Source organism: Perca fluviatilis, chromosome 9 (assembly GCF_010015445.1).
Source record: "Perca fluviatilis chromosome 9, GENO_Pfluv_1.0, whole genome shotgun sequence".
In the NCBI taxonomy this organism is placed as follows: domain Eukaryota; kingdom Metazoa; phylum Chordata; class Actinopteri; order Perciformes; family Percidae; genus Perca; species Perca fluviatilis.
Genome location: NC_053120.1, coordinates 14,128,595 through 14,147,617, shown reverse-complemented (window position 1 = coordinate 14,147,617; position 19,023 = coordinate 14,128,595). Strand labels below are relative to the sequence as shown.

The 19,023-nt window shown below is 40.9% G+C and overlaps 2 protein-coding genes across 4 annotated transcripts in view; one reads left to right on the top strand and one right to left on the bottom strand.

Moving 5' to 3' along the window:
• rfx2 (regulatory factor X, 2 (influences HLA class II expression)) overlaps window positions 1-2,293 on the top strand; it is a 28,508-nt gene extending 26,215 nt beyond the window's left edge. For all 3 annotated transcript variants that reach the window (XM_039810670.1, XM_039810669.1, XM_039810668.1), the window contains one exon: window positions 8-2,293. In XM_039810670.1, the coding sequence (XP_039666604.1) occupies window positions 8-129 (122 nt within the window). In that variant the 3' untranslated portion in view covers window positions 130-2,293. The remainder of the gene's footprint in view (window positions 1-7) is intronic.
• Window positions 2,294-2,676: 383 nt separating this feature from the next.
• Window positions 2,677-19,023, bottom strand: part of fcho1 (FCH and mu domain containing endocytic adaptor 1) — a 63,386-nt gene continuing 47,039 nt past the window's right edge. Inside the window, 15 exon segments of the mRNA XM_039811643.1 lie at window positions 2,677-2,803; window positions 3,780-3,947; window positions 6,053-6,117; window positions 7,468-7,664; window positions 8,389-8,521; window positions 8,612-8,767; window positions 9,511-9,625; window positions 10,164-10,353; window positions 11,003-11,109; window positions 11,814-12,000; window positions 12,003-12,931; window positions 16,157-16,281; window positions 17,132-17,183; window positions 18,186-18,242; window positions 18,412-18,436. Coding sequence (XP_039667577.1) covers window positions 2,775-2,803; window positions 3,780-3,947; window positions 6,053-6,117; window positions 7,468-7,664; window positions 8,389-8,521; window positions 8,612-8,767; window positions 9,511-9,625; window positions 10,164-10,353; window positions 11,003-11,109; window positions 11,814-12,000; window positions 12,003-12,931; window positions 16,157-16,281; window positions 17,132-17,183; window positions 18,186-18,242; window positions 18,412-18,436 — 2,535 coding nt within the window. The 3' untranslated portion in view covers window positions 2,677-2,774.

Sequence of the window (19,023 nt, the reverse complement as noted above, 5' to 3'; positions counted from 1 at the left end):
CCACTAGATGCCTCCTTCTCCGATGACATGAGTGACCTTGGCAGTGATGCTGATACATCCAGAGGGCCTACTGAACCAGCTGTAAAGAGAGAGAGGATTGACATGAGCCACCCTCTGCAGGAGATGTGAGTCGAGTCTGAACGGGGCCGGACTGAAAGCCACAAGGACCAGCATCTGACCCTAAAGTGGCTTTTGAGGCTCTTTGGGATGCAGTGGCTTTAGGGGCCAAGCACACCGCGTCCTCCTGCAGAGTGTGTGTATGCGTGCAATGTACATAGAGAAGAAAGTAGCAATGTCAGTCCTCGCCCCCGCTAGCGTTTGAGAATGGTGATCTTTTCTCCCAGGAAGCTCGCATCGGTTTTTTGTTGTTGTTTTTTTTACTCACAGGTGTGTAACACAGGTCTGATTTTCTTTCCGTTTCTTGTTGCAACTGTGAAAGACTTTGTGCAGTACCTTTTTATTGGATGTGTAACTTTGAGTGGTGGTGTGTGGTGTTTATGTGATTTGTCTTCTCTCTCGCTCTCTTTTTAGAAAAAAAAAAATCTCAACTAGCTGTGCCATAGTGTCATTTGAGTGCCTTAGATCGCTAACCTTGAAACCACCACTACAGATGTCTATCTGTCCCTCAGCTGTGCCTCTACCGCAGTATGAATGTATCGTCTCCAAACCTCAGACATTCAAAGCACCTTTAACAGTGATTAGGTGTATATACTCCTTGTTGCCTCTGCTGCAGCTCGCAGCAAACGCACACTACAAACAAACAAACAACAACAACATGCAACCTACTGACCCAAAGGACCTTCCCCTCAGCTTAGCCACAGTCATGGCTCTGTAGGGCCTCATAGTCTCGCAGTAGTCCAGAAGGCAGGGAACTCCGTATGTTACCTTGGCTGTGTAAGATGTCGGTTTGTTTACCTCAACATTTTCTTTTTTCTTTAAGATTATTTTTTTGGGCATTTTTGGCCTTTATTTTTACAGGACACTCAGAGGAGTAAACCTCTATATATGGGTGCCCGCTCTACCAACTGAGCTACCCCGGTGCCCCCTCAATAGATTTCTATGCTGTTCGGCTCAGATGACATGAGGCAAGTATTTAAAAAAAAAAAAAAAAAATGTAGCCACTGTTGCGGTTTCTGTCTCCCACTCCTGTTTCCTTTCATGTAAATAGTTCTCGACAAATGTTTTCAATCCTGCGATAGCTCCTCAGTGTGCTGTGAGGTTGCATTAGTAAGTCCTTATTCAGTGACTCATATGTGCAGACCTGTGGTGGTTCACTCAGCTGCCAGAGAGTTGGGAATACATCCAGAGTAATCGACTTAATGGAGAAGGGATGTTAAAACCTAAACTGGAATCTGGTCTGTCTCATTGAGCCTCATTTCCTGATTAAAAAGTGGTTGTGCATTTCATCTAAAACGGCTCAATCAATACAAGTTTGAGCGATGGACCTGTAAAACCAAAACTCTTACACAGAAAGAGGATCTCGTTGGCATCTGAGCCGGCACACGCTCCCTGACTTCAGATACTTGACCTCATGCTGTTACTCAGATTAAAGTCTTATGTTCTGTTTGAATTAGATAGAAAAATACAGTGTATTTGGGGAGTTTGTCCATAATAAATAAATAAATAATTTTATATATATATATATATATATATAAAAATCTCTCTTTGTATGATTTAGAAGGTTTGTGCTCTGTGGCCTTCGGTCTTTGCCTAATCTCTCTCCTCACACTGTACTTGGTCACATTGTATCAGAAGAAAATGCTTTGATGTGTAATTGATTAGACTGGTGTGTGTGGTAAATTTGTTTCCAATCTCAATTGTTCAATGTATGAAATTTCAATTATTACTGTGGCGTTACCGCGCCCGAGTACACTATCAAACTGTAACGAGAGGAATGTCAGCTTTGTGTTGAAATTGGTTTGGTTGATTTATTCCCCCTTGGATGATTTTGTTGTAGCGATGAGAATCCTTGAGCTTGAGTTATTTAAGGCTTTTTGTAAGTTGTGCCTGTCACAGTAATTTGCCTTCAAGTGCTTTGAGAAAGTAATTTCTGTGTGTACTTTGTAATGTTTTGTAAGGCTGTTTTAGATTTTTGGCGGAGGATTATTTTTTATTGAACTAGATTTGGTTATTCTTACAAGTATACTGAACCCTTATTTTTGTGCATTTTTAAACCTGTTCTTGACTACACTTTAACTATCCTAAGGACAGATGATGGTCTGTAATAAACTGCATAGTTCAGCTGTATTTTGTACTTGGGTTACAATGTGTAATAAATTGGTGTTAACCAAGACATTTGAGCACATTTATTTTTTTATCAAACAACATCACAAAACCTCAATTTGGAACAAACAGCAGATTTACAAACATTCCTTTTTCTAAGGTCTGGTAGAAGATCTTTGTTCATAACTGACTCGTTCGATCTTTTAAGTTTCTCCAGAGATTTCCTCCATACAGTATTTACATAAAAATCCTAGTTTCCATGGCAACTTGGTTCCATACTAACTTTATTTTCCTTTCCTCTAAAATTCAAGAAAAGTTCTGACACCTAGCTCAGTTTGCAGTCTCAAAACATGATTTGAATAGAAAAAGAGCTTTCCTCCTGCAAGGCAGAAGCGAAACAGATACACACACACAAACAAGTAATCAAAAACTTCGGTCTCTTCAGGTAGATCCGTCAATTTTCTACGGTCATCTCTCCTCTGTCCGACTCTCGGTTGAAGAAAAAAAAGTGCAAAGTTCTCTGAGCCTGCAGTGATGGTCCTTCACACGATTCACAAAGAGCAGCCGGCCAAGTACTTCCCTGTCAAACAAAAAGGAAATGCATCGCCTAATAAGCCACAAACTAAAGTAGACCCACAGTATGGGTAAAATGTTTCTAGCAACTTCCTTATTTAGTGAAACTGGATAACAACATAGAATATTTAGTTTGTTAAAACATTCCCCTTGAACAAAATTAACATATTTTAGTTACAATAAACCACTTAATGAATCACCAAACTTATCCCATTTCTTAACCGTTGATTATTCTCTTGTTTTATTGTATTTATCATAAATCTGTCTTTGTGTTTTGTATGCTTGTAATTTAAAATATAATAAAAAGTCGTAGTGTAGTATGTCCTAAAAGTGTGATAAAAATGTCATAGTAATTAAGTATGCTATAAAAATGTCATAAAAAGTCATAGTAGGTCGTTAAACAAAACTTATAAAAGGTCATAGTATATATTTAGTTTCATAAAAGTGATAGTATAGAATGTCATAAAAAAGTATGCCATAAAAATTATGAAGAAATGTCATAGTATAGTATATCGTAAAAATGTCATTAAAAAAAAAAAAAAAATCACAAAAGTGATAGTATAGTATGTCATAAAAGTGTGATAAAAGAGTCATAGTATAGTGTGTCATAAAAAATAGAACGTCTTCATAGTGTCTATTCGGACAAATATACATATTTTCTTTTTTTTTTAAGATTATTTTTTGGGGCATGTTATGCCTTTATTTTGATAGGTCAGATGAAGACATGAAAGGGGAGAGAGAGGGGGAATGACATGCAGCAAAGGGCCACAGGTTCGGAGCCGAACCCGCGACCGCTGCGTCGAGGAGCAAACGTGCTCCATACATGTGCGCCCGCTCTACCAACTGAGCTAACCCGGCCACACCGGACAAATATACATATTGATAAGATGCTACAAATGGAATGCCTCGGAAAATGTGGTTTAAGACTTTACCATACTATAACGTCATATGTACAGTATGTAAGTGTGCCAGTTCAGTGTCACCTGTGGCGAATCTCTTTTTGACCAGCGACATGCGGTAGCGGCTGCCCACCAGCTCCACGTCCATGCCCGACAGCGAGGCCCCGGAGCCCACAAACTGAACAGCCAGGCTGGGCGGAGGGCCGCGTGGGACCTCCAGGCACTGCCAGCTGGCACACAGAGTACCTGAGCCTGGGACACCGCCGGCAGGCAGAGAGACAGATACATGAGAAACATGAAGGATAAAGGTCAAAAATACAGTGGGTGTTTCTCTTTTTAACATTATAATAATCATCATAATTATCATAAAGAAGCAGGTTTTCCATGCATTTCACAAACCACTTGATCATGATCCAAATTTCTGAGTAAAGTGCTGGACTACTTTGTTGTTCAACAAGAAAACATCCTTGCCTTTCAGTGAAATTTTCTATAGTACATAAAAAAAATAAAATAAAATACAAATAATATATTTGAAGACTGTTCTAAGAAGAAGACTAATTAGCAAACAAGCTAGCAGAGAGGTCAAAGTGGACAGCTGAAAGTAATGGATAAACTGTTAAACGTACAGCTTCTGCTTTTCCAAATGGTAATGGTTTGAAAGCAAACCTGATTGATCATCGAAGAGGAGAGACCAACTCTAACCATTGGCAAATACGGGACTGTATGTCTTGTATGGATTTATATAGGCAACAAATCGACAACAGTATGTTCATCTGTGTGTGATGGGTTTTCTCTGCTGTAAAATACTGAAGATGCATTAATACTAGCTCATCTGTTTTATTATTATAGTTTTTTTTTCTTATATTACTGTATTGTTGGGTATTTTATTCCATTTTATTTTTAATTGTCTGATTCTATTTGCCTCATTGCAGTCCTGAAATGTTTTAATCCTGGTTCAACCATGTATAGCACTTTGTTATTTTATTTTGAAAAGTGCTGTATAAAACAATATTATGACTATTATTATTATTATTATTACTACGGCTATGATGAATGGGTATCTGAGCCCATGTGATAGGGCTGTGGGAGACGTCGGAGATGAGATTGGAGATTTTTTCCAAGTTTTCTCCTTTTAAAACACATTTATACTACATTTAACAGTTCGACAGCAGTTTCAAAAGCATTAGCTTCACACGCAAACACAGCCATGTACTGTAAATGCTGTTGAAACAGTGATGCGTAATCAAAATACAAAAAAAAAAAAACTTCTCTTTTTCAACCAAATTTAGCCCTGGCTCAACATATAAGCCTTATCATCTTCTGACCTCTGTATGTAAATTTCACAAACACTCCCACGTTCATAAAATGAATTATGAGTGATAAAGACATGCAGCTTAAAAGGAATAGGAGGAGAAATGCTGATAAATTTAGGATGTAAAATAAATGAATTACTGGCTCAACCCTTCCAGACATTGTTCATGTAAAGCTGCACTTTTAACATTTTAGTGGTAAATAAACCATATTTTTCCAGAAGGGACAGGGAGGAGTTATGGTGACCTTTCAGTGCTTTGTCATTGGCTCATAAACCAGAGAAATCTTCTAACCATAAACATTTTAACATCCCAACCATCACTGACAGCTATGAATAGTCTCTTTTTCTCTGTTCTCCAAACCTGCAGCTTCACGTCAAGGTAAACATATATCATTAGATGAAAAAGACAAAAAACAGAATAAAATAAAAAGAAGAAATGTGGGTGTCTGGTACAAAGAAGCAGGCAGGCGAAGGAAACCTCGAGCAGAAGTTTGGTTTAATTTTGGACTTTCCCATCTTCAATTCCAGCCTTGAAAGATTCTTTTACACGCCGTCTCTTATCTGTGCACCATTTACGACGTGAAATATGAGCAACGCTCAATTTGACACAAAATAAAAGAGGAGCATTTTATGCTTTCCTTCGTGTCAGTTGATGAGAGCAGCTGCCACGTTCAAATTCTAATGCTGCCGTTAAAACAATATGATACGCCTTCAGACTTTAGTTGTTTTTTTTTTTAAAGAGAAGCGGAGTGCAGAGATTGTAATTACTCTCGCCTTAATTTGTCGAAACAATATAGAGATGTGAATCCGACAAGAACGCAATGAAGTAGAAAATAATTCTGGCACTCATTTTAATGAGGAGGCAAATATAAGAATCGGCTGGCGGCTTATGATAGACACAAAACAAGTTAGACGTCAAGGTTTGAGTATGTGCATCTTTGTGTGTATGTTTTGTTCTCTTCTTATTGAACGTGTCCTTGTTCAATGAGGGGTAAAAAAAAAAAAAAGCAAAGAGGCAAACTGAGAGCAGCAGCAGAGCTCTGACCTTTGCTGTGGTTGGTCGGGGAGATGTTGGGGAGTTTCCACAGCAGCCGTCTTTCCTCAGCGTTCCTGCAGAGGCATATAAATAGTCAGTCAGGTCTAAACTGCTTCTTAGTCTCCACCTTGCACCATCACAGTCATCCTCAAATTCTTACATTACGTGTTACCAGCGATAAGCAAGTAGGTACTCTTTTTACAATCATTTTTTATTGATTAATCCATTTATTATTTGAGTATATACTGTAAAATGTCAGAAAACAGCAAAAAATGCCCATCACAAGAGATTTGTTAGAGATTTTCAATTTACATAATAATAATAATAATAATAATAATAATAATAATAATAATAATAATAATAGGCAGAAAACAATCCTCACATTTGAGAAGCTGGAACCAACATACACAGACCTTTAGGTCTCCCTCAGGATGAATTGTTACAACATTCATGATTCTCTAACTTTTCCTCTAGCGCCATTAGCAAGTCATTTTAATTTGTGAAATATCTGCGTTCATGACCAGCAAAACTAATGACATTCCAATCAGCCTAACTGTACTTTGCTAATTAGCTAACATTTGCATGCTAACAAGCTAAACTGAGATGGTGAACAGGGTAAACGTATCTGCTAAACATTAGCAAGTTAGCAAGTCTTGTTGCTTGATGAATGAAGTCAATTATTCATCTGTAATCAATACTTTCCGCTGCTTGACTAACTGATTCGTTGACTAATATTCAAGCACTAGTTATTTTAAATTTGATTAGATTCTTTGCAGTTACACTGGAGCTGAAACAATTAGTCGACTAATCAGACGAACAAGCGATTGATTAAATATGTCATGAAAATGTTTACATTATTATTAGAGATGGCCCGATACCATTCTTTGTTTCCCGATACCGATTCGGATCTGAACTTGCATATCGGCCGATACGATACTAGTGTTTCATATATTTTATTATGTTTTAACAACTGTATACTACTATCCCTGTATGGATGGAATATTATTTCTATCTTTGCTGTCGGTCTGGCTCAGGTTAAACTCTTTGTGAAATATGAACAAACAGAAAATATGAATGCCACAGAACTTTCTTTTATTATCCAGTTTGACAGTCAGTTATAAACGGAAAAAGAACATTAATAAACTACTTTAACGTAGATTTCCTTTAGGGCTTTATTATCGGTACATAAACTCCAGTACTTCCCGATACCAGCGTTTTAGGCAGTATCGGAGCCGATACCGATACTGCCTAAAACGTTGGTCTCTAATTATGATTACATGGTTCAATTCCATTTGTCCATTACAAATAATCTTGACTCAAGTACATAACAGGGCAGGTTCCTGCTAAACCGCTTACAGGCGGCTGACCGTTAACAGTCAACAGAAGCTGCTCATTATCTGTCCAAATATTACAGCATTACTCACCAGGAGGCGGGTGGCTGGCACTGCAGGTCTGTGGCAGTGTGGTCTAATGGCAGCAGCACCTGGACAGCGGCAAGCTGGGTGGAGGGTGCGGTGGCAGGGCAACAGTGGTAATCCAGGGACACCCGGGTCACGGTGCCGCTGCGCTGACACTCTGCGGACAGCAGGAGGGGAGCCCGCCCCGGGTCCTGAGACGACACCTGAAGAAACATTGGAGAATTTTGTGGGTCCCTAATTTGTAAAGAATTTTCTGATAATTGCCAAAAATGTTTTCAAGGAAACACTTTTAATTTGGTACTAAGTTGAGGGAAAAAGAGTGTTCAATTAAAACATACACAGAGTCCTCCAGTCAGAGCACAGCAGAAATGTGAAATTTGGGTTACACTTTACTTGAAGGTATCTACATAAGAGTGACATGACACTGTCATGAACGTGTCATAAACATAACAAAGTCATAAACGTTTATGACATAACGCTTCTGTCATTAAGTATCATTCATAAATTAGGGTTAGGGTTAGGATTAGGGTTAGGGTTAGTGTTATGTGTTCATGACAGTATCATGTCGCTCATGTCACTTATGTAGATACCTTTAAGTAAAGCGTTACTGAAATTTGTCTCCAAAGAAACATAAAATTCAACAGATATAAAAAATACATTTTCCAATAATAAACAAATAGTGTTTTAAGATTTACTTAAATGGAGCTTTTCTTTCAAGGAAAATTCTATTTTCTTTCCAGTAAACTTCTTGCCAATCATTAGAACATTATTCGTGAATTAAGGACTTGCAAAATAAAGCATCAGTATTGAATGTTTATTATCTTAAAGAAGTTTTAATTAACACAATCCGAGATGTGCGACTGATAAGGAGAAATTATATTAAAATGGCCCAAATAGGCATTAAATATTAGCATTTTAAACCCTGACCTGATACTTGAGCAGGCCGACGTTGTAGTACGAGGCCTGAGGGTTGAGTTCAGCCTCTCTCTGCAGGTAGAGCTGCAGAGCCTGCATGTTGAACCAGAAGTCTCTGGTATCTGGGTCACTCTGAGACGGATCACTGTAGAGACAGAGACAGGAGGACGGTTAGGATCGCATTACAGTAAAAAACAAAACAAAGTTGTGACTCAACATGCAGACGGCGGCTGACCTGTAGAGCAGCTTCTGATTTGGCAGGAAGTGATCGATCTTTGAGATGTTGACGAGTCTGAAGCTGAGCACGGGAACGTTTGGGTTGGCTGTGAAAATCCGGGTGATGCCAGCAGGGAAAGACATTGTCAGGTCGCCTGTGATCTTCACAAGGCAGCTGGAGAAAGTTGGAAACTCAAATTAATCCTGTTAATGAGGCTGCCAACAAATAGGCATTATAGATGTCATTAAATGGGAAATTCATCACATTTTACACATCAGTTTACGCGTCAAGAGGAGTGCTACTCAGCTGACGGAGACTCTTGTATTAGCCTTACATGGCTCTGGAGGGGACTTTCCAAAGTCTGACATAATAACCCTAATGATGTTATCAGGATTATCTCAAATTGGGCTTTAGACTTTACATTTTTAACAGAATGCCTGTACAAACTGGGAGCAGAGAGTTTGAAAGACATGGGTGATTACCAGACAGGGTGGTCTAACAAAAGATGCAATCAATTGCATTTTGGAAATAAAGTCAGATGATTTTTTTTTAAATTTCATGTACTCTTCTTCTTTGTCAAAAACTGGCGCCTACATTACCCACAATGCAACGTCACCGCGACAGTTGGTGATTCGGGTGTGTTGCATCCTTGTATCCTCGAGCAGAGATGAGGAGCGAGCTACAGAGGTCTGGTAAACTCACTTTTTTAGAACTCCATACCCCCATATTCTTTTCATTTTCAAACTTCTTCAAACTCGACCGATGCTGATTCAAATGACATCACTTCACTTCTTTTTTTTTTTTACATATGCAGTAAAACTCTGCAAGTCCTAGAAACACTGTAAAATCAGAGGAGTTGCCTTGGAAGAGCAGAGGATGTGCATGATTTTATTTTTAGTAAGTAGCATCATACTGACCGGTTGTGTTGTCCACCTTTGAAGTAGGCATTGATATATTCTGTTATGGCTGCTGCCACCGGCCAGGCCTCCTGTGTGCTAAGGGAAATGGGACTGGGGCCTCGGGACAGGTGCACTGTGGAGAACAAATGTGAGAATCCAAAATATACAGTAGTGTCAATATAATGAGTTTTACATGAATTAAGTCATGTTTATGGGAGGAGTACGACATTTTGGGAAATACTCTCATTTGATGAAAAGATCGATAACACTGTCACTCTGTCCGAAGGCCAACACGTTTAAAGCTCATTAACACGTTATATCTTGTTTGTTTAATTGTTTAATGAAATCACAGTTTTCCAGGGGGTTATGAGCCAGATTTTTTGGGGATGTACAGGGTGGATGTTTCCCCATGCTTCTTGTCTTTATGCTAAGCTAAGCTAAAACTCTCCTGGCTGTGGCTTCATACAGTATTTAATGTGCAGACATGAGAGTGGTATCAATCTTTTCATCTAACTCTCTGCAAGAAAGTGAATAAGCGTATCTTCCAAACCCTCAAACAACTTAAGTATATCCGTCTCTCTTGAAGCTGAATGCTCACTTTAACAGAAACCTCGCCGCTACTTTCAAACATCCATCCTGTGGCGGGACTTTATTTATGCGCTGAGGCTTACACTGTCTTTGTTGGTGGTCCTGGTGCTGGTAGGGCAGCGGTGAGGCTTGTCCTGCCCTGGCAGGACTGGGCGCTCGGTTCTGACTCCACCAGTCGCTGCTAGCTTGAGGCCAATCACTGGGGCTGGAGGAGGAGGAGGAGGTGAGGGAAGGGCTGGGCTCCGGCAGTGGGGAGGAGCACAGAGACCGGGACTGAAACACAAATATTGGCAGTATTGGTACTATTGTCATATAGATGATGCCCCTACTGGATCAAACATGTTCGTGTGTGGGAGAGAAGTAGGGATAACAGCCCCTACTTCTCTCCCCACACAAACATGTGATCTGTGTATCATTGCGGGACTGTAATCATGAATCATAAATATTACATGTTTGGATTTTGTGTGTGTGTGTGTGTGTGTGTGTGTGTGTGTGTGTGTGTGTGTGTGTGTGTGTGTGTGTGTGTGTGTGTGTGTGTGTGTGTGTGAGACGGAAAGGTGTGTCAGATGTTTGTTGGGTGACTGTACAGATGTTTTTTTATGTTTGTGTTTTTTAATGTTATCTGTTGATTGTTGGAGCAGAAGATGCAATAACATTTTCACAATAAAGTTTTATCTTATCTTATATGCAGTTTACATAAATTTGGTTATATGATATTTATCATTTTGATTTTAGAAACATTAGAACCCTCAGAAAGGTCATATTTACAGTATTACAAGACTATTATATTGGAGGGAGTTAGATTTTTGTTTTTACTGAGTAATGTTTCAGCATCCATATCTAAATAATACAATAGAGTATTAGAGGGAACCTAATATGAAGAGAATAGCTATTTATCAAATTAGCTGAGCAGTTAACTCACTCTCTCACAGGTGCTGAGTCGGCCTGAAGTCCTCTTGGCCCGGGTTGCTCTCGGTGGTGCCGCTGTGACCACTTCAGTTGTGTCCTGTCTGAAGTTGTGTTTGGACCCTTACAAAACACACAGAGACACAACGTGACTAAAAGCCAAAATCTGAAATCACAAGATTATAAGAGAAGGACATCCTCTTAAATCAGTCAGAAGTTGTGTTCAGAGCAGCCGGAGACGAGCTGAACGAGACGAGCTGCCAAATACAAGCTGGCGCAAAACCTCATAACAATAGATTTGTATTGGATTAATGGAGGGATTTATCATCCTGTTGGTATCTCAATATCCTTCAGAGATTTTGCTCTTTAGGGAGAAAGAACCAGAAATTTTACCGGATGAAGGTTGTTAATAAAGTAAGTACAAAGAATGGACAATGTGTGGGATTTCTTTGGTTCTTTTACAGTCAGTAAAGGAGTTTTTGATTTGATCTACTTGTCAATATGACTTTATGGAGTGTAAGAACTTTAAAGTAATTGTTATTTTTCTTTCCTGAGAAAAAGATGTAGGCTATGTATGATGAAATGGTAATTTTTAAAATGATTTATAACTAATCCTAACAAAATCAGTTAGGACTACAACTAATGATTATTTTCATTAAATCGATTGGTCTACAAAATGTCAGAAAATCTAATTGAATTTACTGAAGCCCAAAGTCTTCAAATCACTCGGATGATAGGCTTATGGTGTGGTCATACAAATGTTTATTTGCTGCCAGCCACAATAAAACCTGAAATGCCAAAAAAGAAAAGAAAAAAGAAATCAGTACCCTTGTGCGAACTGACACTGCATGATATCGGAGTGTTCAGATCCAGGCAGTCTTGATCTTTATCTGTGGAAAAACACAGATCCTCCTGTGGTCCTGAGTGCCTCGTGAGTGGAGGGGCATTCCTGCGTGGCTCACTATCTGATGATCGATGTTTCCTCCTCCTCCTCCTCCTCCTCCCCCCCCTCCTCCTCCTCCTCCCTCTCCTTTCCCTCCTCCTTCCTGTGTTTTGGAGCTACTCAGCACTCCAAAGACACTTTCACTAAACGGGTTGTGGACAGAGTTCCAATGCATCAGCTCCTTCTTGGGCTGAGCTGCGGGCAAAGAGCTTGAATTAGCATTGAGTACCAGCCTACTGCTATTGGTAGAGCCACCACCACCTCCACTGCTGCTGCTGCTGCTGTGTGGAGGGATCAACCCAGCTGCTGCAGCCATCGATGACTGGTGCGTTGGGCTTCCAATCATTGTGATCGCAAACGGGTCATCAGAAGTAAGAGGAGGCGGGAGGCTCTGATCTCGTTTTCTGTCTCTGTCTTTACGATTAGAGGAGGATGAAGAGGACGAGGAGGATGAGGTTGGGAGTGTCTTGGTGTCAGTGAAGGCGATGGAGAATGGGTCCCCTCGCACCTCCATCCCCCTGCCCCCCTGAGTTTGCCGAGGCGGAGGACGCGCCCAGGCGTCAGACAGGTTTAAAGTCTCCTGGGTGACAGTCCTCTCAAACGCGGCGAGGAAGGGGTCCTCGGGGGGAATGTGTTTGCAGTTCCACACCGACGACTCCATCTCAGGCGGGGGGAGGGACTGGGAGAAAGCAGGGAACCGCAGAGATGAGGGGTCCATATCTGGGGGGACACGAGAGGGACGTGACGAGGCGACGGACCAGACGCTGGCGGGGGGGTCCTGCGGGTGAGGACTCCGACCAGGAGAGGGGTCACGGAAAGCAGAGAGGAAAGGGTCCGCAGGTCGTCCCAGTGTTTGTGTCTGTTCTTTACTCTGTGACACAGGAGGCCAAGCCGCCCAACCCACCGGCTCAGGGGAGGGCCCAAGGGGCTGATTGGAAGGTGAGTCCAGGCCAGAGTCTTCAACGTTCTCCGGAGAGGAGGAGTCGGACGAGAAGGCAGCATCTGACACACACACACACACATCAAACACATTACAGGGCATCAACACAATGCAGAAAATACCAGCAGAGACAAAGAACTCAAAGATGTAATTACTGATCTGCAGTTGTAAATTAAACTTTCAGTACAAAAAAGTAAAATACATAAAACACATTATTAACCTAAAAGGTACAATATTGGCCCAAATATAACTCAATATTATTTTCTGGATGATACGTTTAGAAAGGTGGGGGTCATATTAGATTTGAGGACTATACATTTAAATATAATTATAGAAGCTGGTTTTCTCTTTGAATGGAGCAAGTACCAAATAAAACTCAAAAAGTCAAAAGGGATTACAATTAGAGACCTCTTTATCAACAAGAAAATTTGCTTTTTTCAGCCAGAATTTGGTGTCCTTCAGAGTCATTTTTTGGGTTTCCTGCAGATTAGAAACATTGTTAATGTTTGACACATTAACATCTCCAACACACTTCCTGTGACCACATGTCTCACGTCCCCTACCTGTACACATCGGATATTCATATCTGTTCCAATTCTCTAAGGGAAGCTTGGAGTAAGGAAATTGGTTCCAAGTTATCTGATGAGCTTTTGGGATGAGGGGATAGAGACCTGACTTAATAGGATCATAAGACAAATGTAAAAAAAAAATGTTTTTAATCTTTTCTGGGTTTGGGAGGAAATATTTCTTTTACTAAGTATAATTCTTGGGAAACAAATCGACCCAGACTGTGTACTTGCTGTTTTGAACTGCATTTTGAGACCCAGCAGGCTTTAATGCTTTGTATGATTATAGCTAAAGGCATTATTTTGAGAGAATGGAAATCTACCTCCCCTCCTTGTTTTAAAGGGATACTTCACCGATTTAGCATTCAGCTTTGTATCAGTAGAAACCCGATAGTATTTCTGAATGACCGTGCCTCCCTCCCTCATGTCCCCCTGAGACGAGAGATTTCTGCATTTGGGGCCTGGAAAAAATCTTCCGATGACGTAAAATGACGATTTTTGCGTCATTGGAAGATTTTTGGGCCAGAGGCAAAGGACTACAGCCAGTAGTAGGATCTACTTCCGTATGTTTTCAACACCCCACAGGGGGTTGGACTGCCGAAGTCTGGCCGAGGTATTCGAATGAAAACGACTGTCAGCCATCTTGAATCTTCGCTAAACAGGCTCCGGTTTTCAGCAGAAAACATTTACAACAATTATCTGCATTCAAACTACCGGACGTGTGTACCACCGGGATACATCGGTACAGATCGGAGAATATGGAGGAAACGTTTATTACAGACGCAATACTTGGCACACTATGTGAGCCTCGCACGGAGACCAGCGGGTGGCGCTCAATGCCGCGGCCGGGCTAGGGGACATCCTCATCGGCTAGGTGGAAAGCTAACGCTAGCTGTCCACCTGTCCCAGCCATCCTGCTTGCAAGTGTCTGCTCATTAAACAACAAGCTGGACTACATCCTCCTTCAACGAAACTCCTGCTGTGTTTTTGTTGTTGTGGAAACATGCCTGAACAACAGTGTACCGGAACCGGGACTATCCAGCTACCAGGCTGCTCTCGCCGGCCCGTGGAGGTGGGCTGTGTTAAACGGACTGGTGTAGAAATAAAATCCAACTAGCTACTGCTAACTGATGGTGGAGCTTGTGACTGTTAAATGCCGACCATTCGACATTCCACGCTAATTCACGGCTGTGTTTATACTCTGTGTTTAGCTACACCAATGCTAGTATGCGTTAGCTGAACTTTACGGATCCTGCTTGCAAGTGTCCGCTCATTTAGACCACAAACTGGACTACATCCAACTTCAACGACACTCCAAACGTGAGTTCAGAGACTGCCGTGTTTTTGTTGTTGTGGAAACCTGCCTGAATAGTGTACCGGACTGTCCAGCTACCAGGCCTGCTAGCCCTCCGAGCTAGAGATGCTCTGTCGCCAGGTAAAAGAGGTGGGCTGTGTTAACACCGAGTGGATGGAATGGATTTGTATCCATTTAACTGCTAACTGCTGGTGGAGTTTGTGACTGTTAAATGCCGACCATTCTACATTACACACTAATTCACGGCTGTGTTTATGCTCGGTGTTTACAGCCCACCAAGCGCTAATGCTAGTATGCGTTAGCTGAACTTTACGGCGCCTATAAAGTGTGTGTACTAAATGTAGCCTGTTTCGTATGTCGTTTTTATATAATGTCGTTTTTATATATGTTAAATGTGTAACACCACTTGAGTCAGATGGCGAAACGTTGTTTCGTGTATATGGTTGAAATGACAATAAAACACGCTTGAGTTGAGTTGAATGCCTCTGTCGGTCTGTCAAGCGGTAGGCGTGGCTTGGGAGTGGACTCAAAGCAACGAAGCAGGTGCATTCTGGGATTTGGTGTTTTTCATCCATATAAGACCAAAACACATTTTCTGGCTTTTCTCGGCCTAGAAGGCACCAATTTCAATTTTTTTTCACATTTCTACTACATAAGTGACCCAATTTAAAGATATATTCAGCTTTCCAGCGGTGACATATTCCTTTAAGAAGTGACTCACTGATATGATCTCCTGTGTTTATTTGCAGGAGATTAAGTACTGCTCATCTGACTCATACTTACATACATACCATTTGTTAAGATTTGGGGTCCATTTACTGATTACATCAGAAAGCAAATCCACTCGGCTGCAACTATGTAATGTTTTCTTGATGTATATACCACTCTTCAGCGTGGCTTAATAAAGTTTATTTGAACTACCTCTTAAATGATACTCATTGTACATCCACAGACTATGACAATGTATGGACATTTCCATCACATCAATGAAGATGCAGCATATCTAGGCACCTTTTTTTTGTTCGTTTTATGTGGTATGTCAGTGGGTGTATCGGGGTGTGGGGTCTGTGTGTTGTTGCCTCTTGTTTGTGTTTTTGTTTATACTTATAATAAAAGTTTAAAATGCAATAAATGAAAAAGAATGTCTAACTGCCAGTGAAGCAGATAAGTTACAGAAATTAGGGATTTATGTTTTTCATTAATTTAAGTATCTCATTATAAATTCAAGGCTTCACGGATGAGGGTTCTTTTTTTCTCAGGGAAACTTCCCACCTGGGATAGTCTGATAGTGACAGTGTTTATTTTAACCAAAAACTGTTGGACAATGGGAGACTGTCTTATATTTGGGCCAATACGATATCAACGTGAACAGACAAAGAAAATATTTTGAACACAACAATTCTTACATTCAGAGGCACCAAAAGCGCTCTGCTCTCGGAGTTGTTCCCGACCATCAAAACTTTTGGACTTGAAGGCAGATTCTAACGGTGGGCCAAATAGACTGTCTGAACCGGACGCTGTTGAACTCAACCTGGTGGAGAAACAAGGAGGGAATGAGGAAGACGATCAGGGAGAGCGGAGTGATGAGGAGGAGAGGTGATAAAAGGGAAAAAATGCGAAAACAGAAGAGTGAGTGTCAGTGAGAGAAGAGGAAATTAGGGGATTGTAAAGGATGTAGGAAGAAAAATTTAAAAAATGCAACAGTTTGGGGAAGACTTTTCCTGTTTCAACTTGACAATGCCCCCCCCCACCCCCGCAAGCCATGTCCATAAATAAATGGTGTGATGTGTAAAAACTTGCCTGGCCTGCACAGAGCCCTGACCTAAACCCCATCCACCAGCTTTGGGATGAACTGGAACACCGACTACAAGCCAGACCTTATCACTAAACATCAGTGATGAAACTCTCTAACACTATTGTGGCTGTATGAGAGCAAATTCCTGCAGCCAGGTTTCTAAATCATGTGGAAAGCTTATTAAAGTTATTGTAAGAGATGAATGCACATTATTTTGCAATAGGACCACATATGGGTGTAATGTTGACCACATTTTGCATCTATTGCAAAGGTGCTCTGGTCTGTTTTTTGATTTTGTTTCTCTTTAAAAACAACTAAAATCCAATTAAAGAAAACGGTGCTGTATTAGCTGCAGAGGAATTTAAGATGGAGGGAAAAGACAATGAGAGAAGTGGGGTGACAAAGGAAACACTGGCAGATGGACGGAAATAAAACAAAGATGGTGACAGTGGTAAGACTGTGAGGAGGAAACCTGAAGAGCCTCAAACCGCAGAAAATGCCACTGATGATGCAATTTCACCTCCACATAATATGTCATCCTCTCTGCACTGCTCAGAGACAGATATGAAAAGCAGAGCCGTCTCACCTGCTGTGATCAGGACTGGAGGTGGACCTGTGTAGGCCCTCCTGCTCTCCATCTGTAACAAGACAACACACACACACACACCACCACACACACACACACACACACACACACACACACACACACACACACACACACACACACACACACACACACACACACACACAGCAGAGGATGTTCCATAATCAGGACTAATCAGCAGCACAGTGTTCTTTGTCACGGCGTTGATGGGAGGCTGAGATTGACTGAGATCGGAAGACATGAGGGGAAAACCCATTAGCCATTACCTTCTCTGTGATACATACCAGCAATTAGCCTGGTCTCACTAAGCTCCAGCCACCGCTGCTGTAGCTGCAGAGCAACCGCTTTAATCAGACGCTCATTGTTAATCCTGCGGCCTCTGGACATACGACAAAGACTCCCCGCTGCTGTGAAGCAGCAGGTTGTAGCCTCCAGCCTAACCTACTGCCGTTTAACGATCCTGTCGGTGATAAAACACGCTGTGGAGCACGAGCAGAGGGCCGGGTGTGACTAATGGAGGGTGGCTGTTCATGCAAGGTCAGCCAATGAAGAGATTTTCTGCCTAGAGGGAAACATGGGGGCTAAACAGGCTGGAGGTAGAGCGGTGCTGCAGGATAGAATAATCACTCCTACAGAAGTAGTTGTGTGCGACAAAATGTTTTTTCAAATTACAGCCATGAACGAATGAAAGGATAGAAACTTCAAACCTCCATTAAAAGTAACATGACAGTCTTTAACGCTGCATGACTGATAATCTTTTGTCATTGTAGTACAGATAGGTACAAAATTAAGGCTGCAACAAATAATGATTTTCTGCTGATTATTTTCTTGAAAATCAATTCATCTTTTGGTCTATAGAACATAAAAAAAAATCCCATTACAATGTCCCAGAGTCCAATTTCCAATATATCAAAATAGTTGCAGTCATTTTCTGTTGATTGAGTAATCAACTAATCGTTTCAGCTCTATAAAATATATATATAAAAAGAAGAGCATCACAGGCGGACAGACACATAGAGACTAAAGTCAGACTCACCCCTGTGGGAGGCACCTTCGCCCTCTTCTGAGCGACCTCCTGCAGTACTTGAGTTTCCTGCAGACACAACACCTTTCAGAAGTCTGTACTATTACATATAGTACACAGACTCTTGTATATTTCCTTGATTGATTTACGGTGCAGGACAGAGATTTGTTGCACATTAACAAGCACTGAAAATGACTTTATAAACACACAACATTCAGACACATTTGACTTAACTTACTGGAAAGATGCCACTTGACTGACACCTGAGAGTCATGAGAGGGAGACAGATTTAGTCAATACAGTGGACTCATGTAAAAGAAAAGGATGGTGTTATTCTATATTTTTATTATTGTCAAAAACATCCCATAAACAACAACGAATAAATCCTTCTCTGAGTACTTTCTGACTCCCCTCGGAGTAGAACTAGTGAGAATTTACAGCAGAAAGGCTTAAAATAATCTCGATAAAAAGTTGATAAATAAGATATATCGAGCTATGGCTACACAGACAAAACTTGTTAGTAGATGAATTTTACTTGGTGGGTTACGTTTTTTCCAGGGGAATTGTAGACCATAATAATAAAAAAAAAAAAAAAAAACACAGGTTTAAATTTGAGCATGGCAATTCATTCTCAACCTTGAGGACACAGTATCTGAGGTTAATATACTAAAGTGAGGTCCATCTATTTAGCCCTAGCCAGAACATCTTCAGGAAATGGATCTATGTCAGGGAATAGCTAAGTAAGGGAAACCTGCGTTCAGAATATTTACCACAGACTTTTTGATTTCTGCATCCACGGTTAAATGCTAATGTCTTCAGAGGGATCCTGACAAACATACAGAACATGACA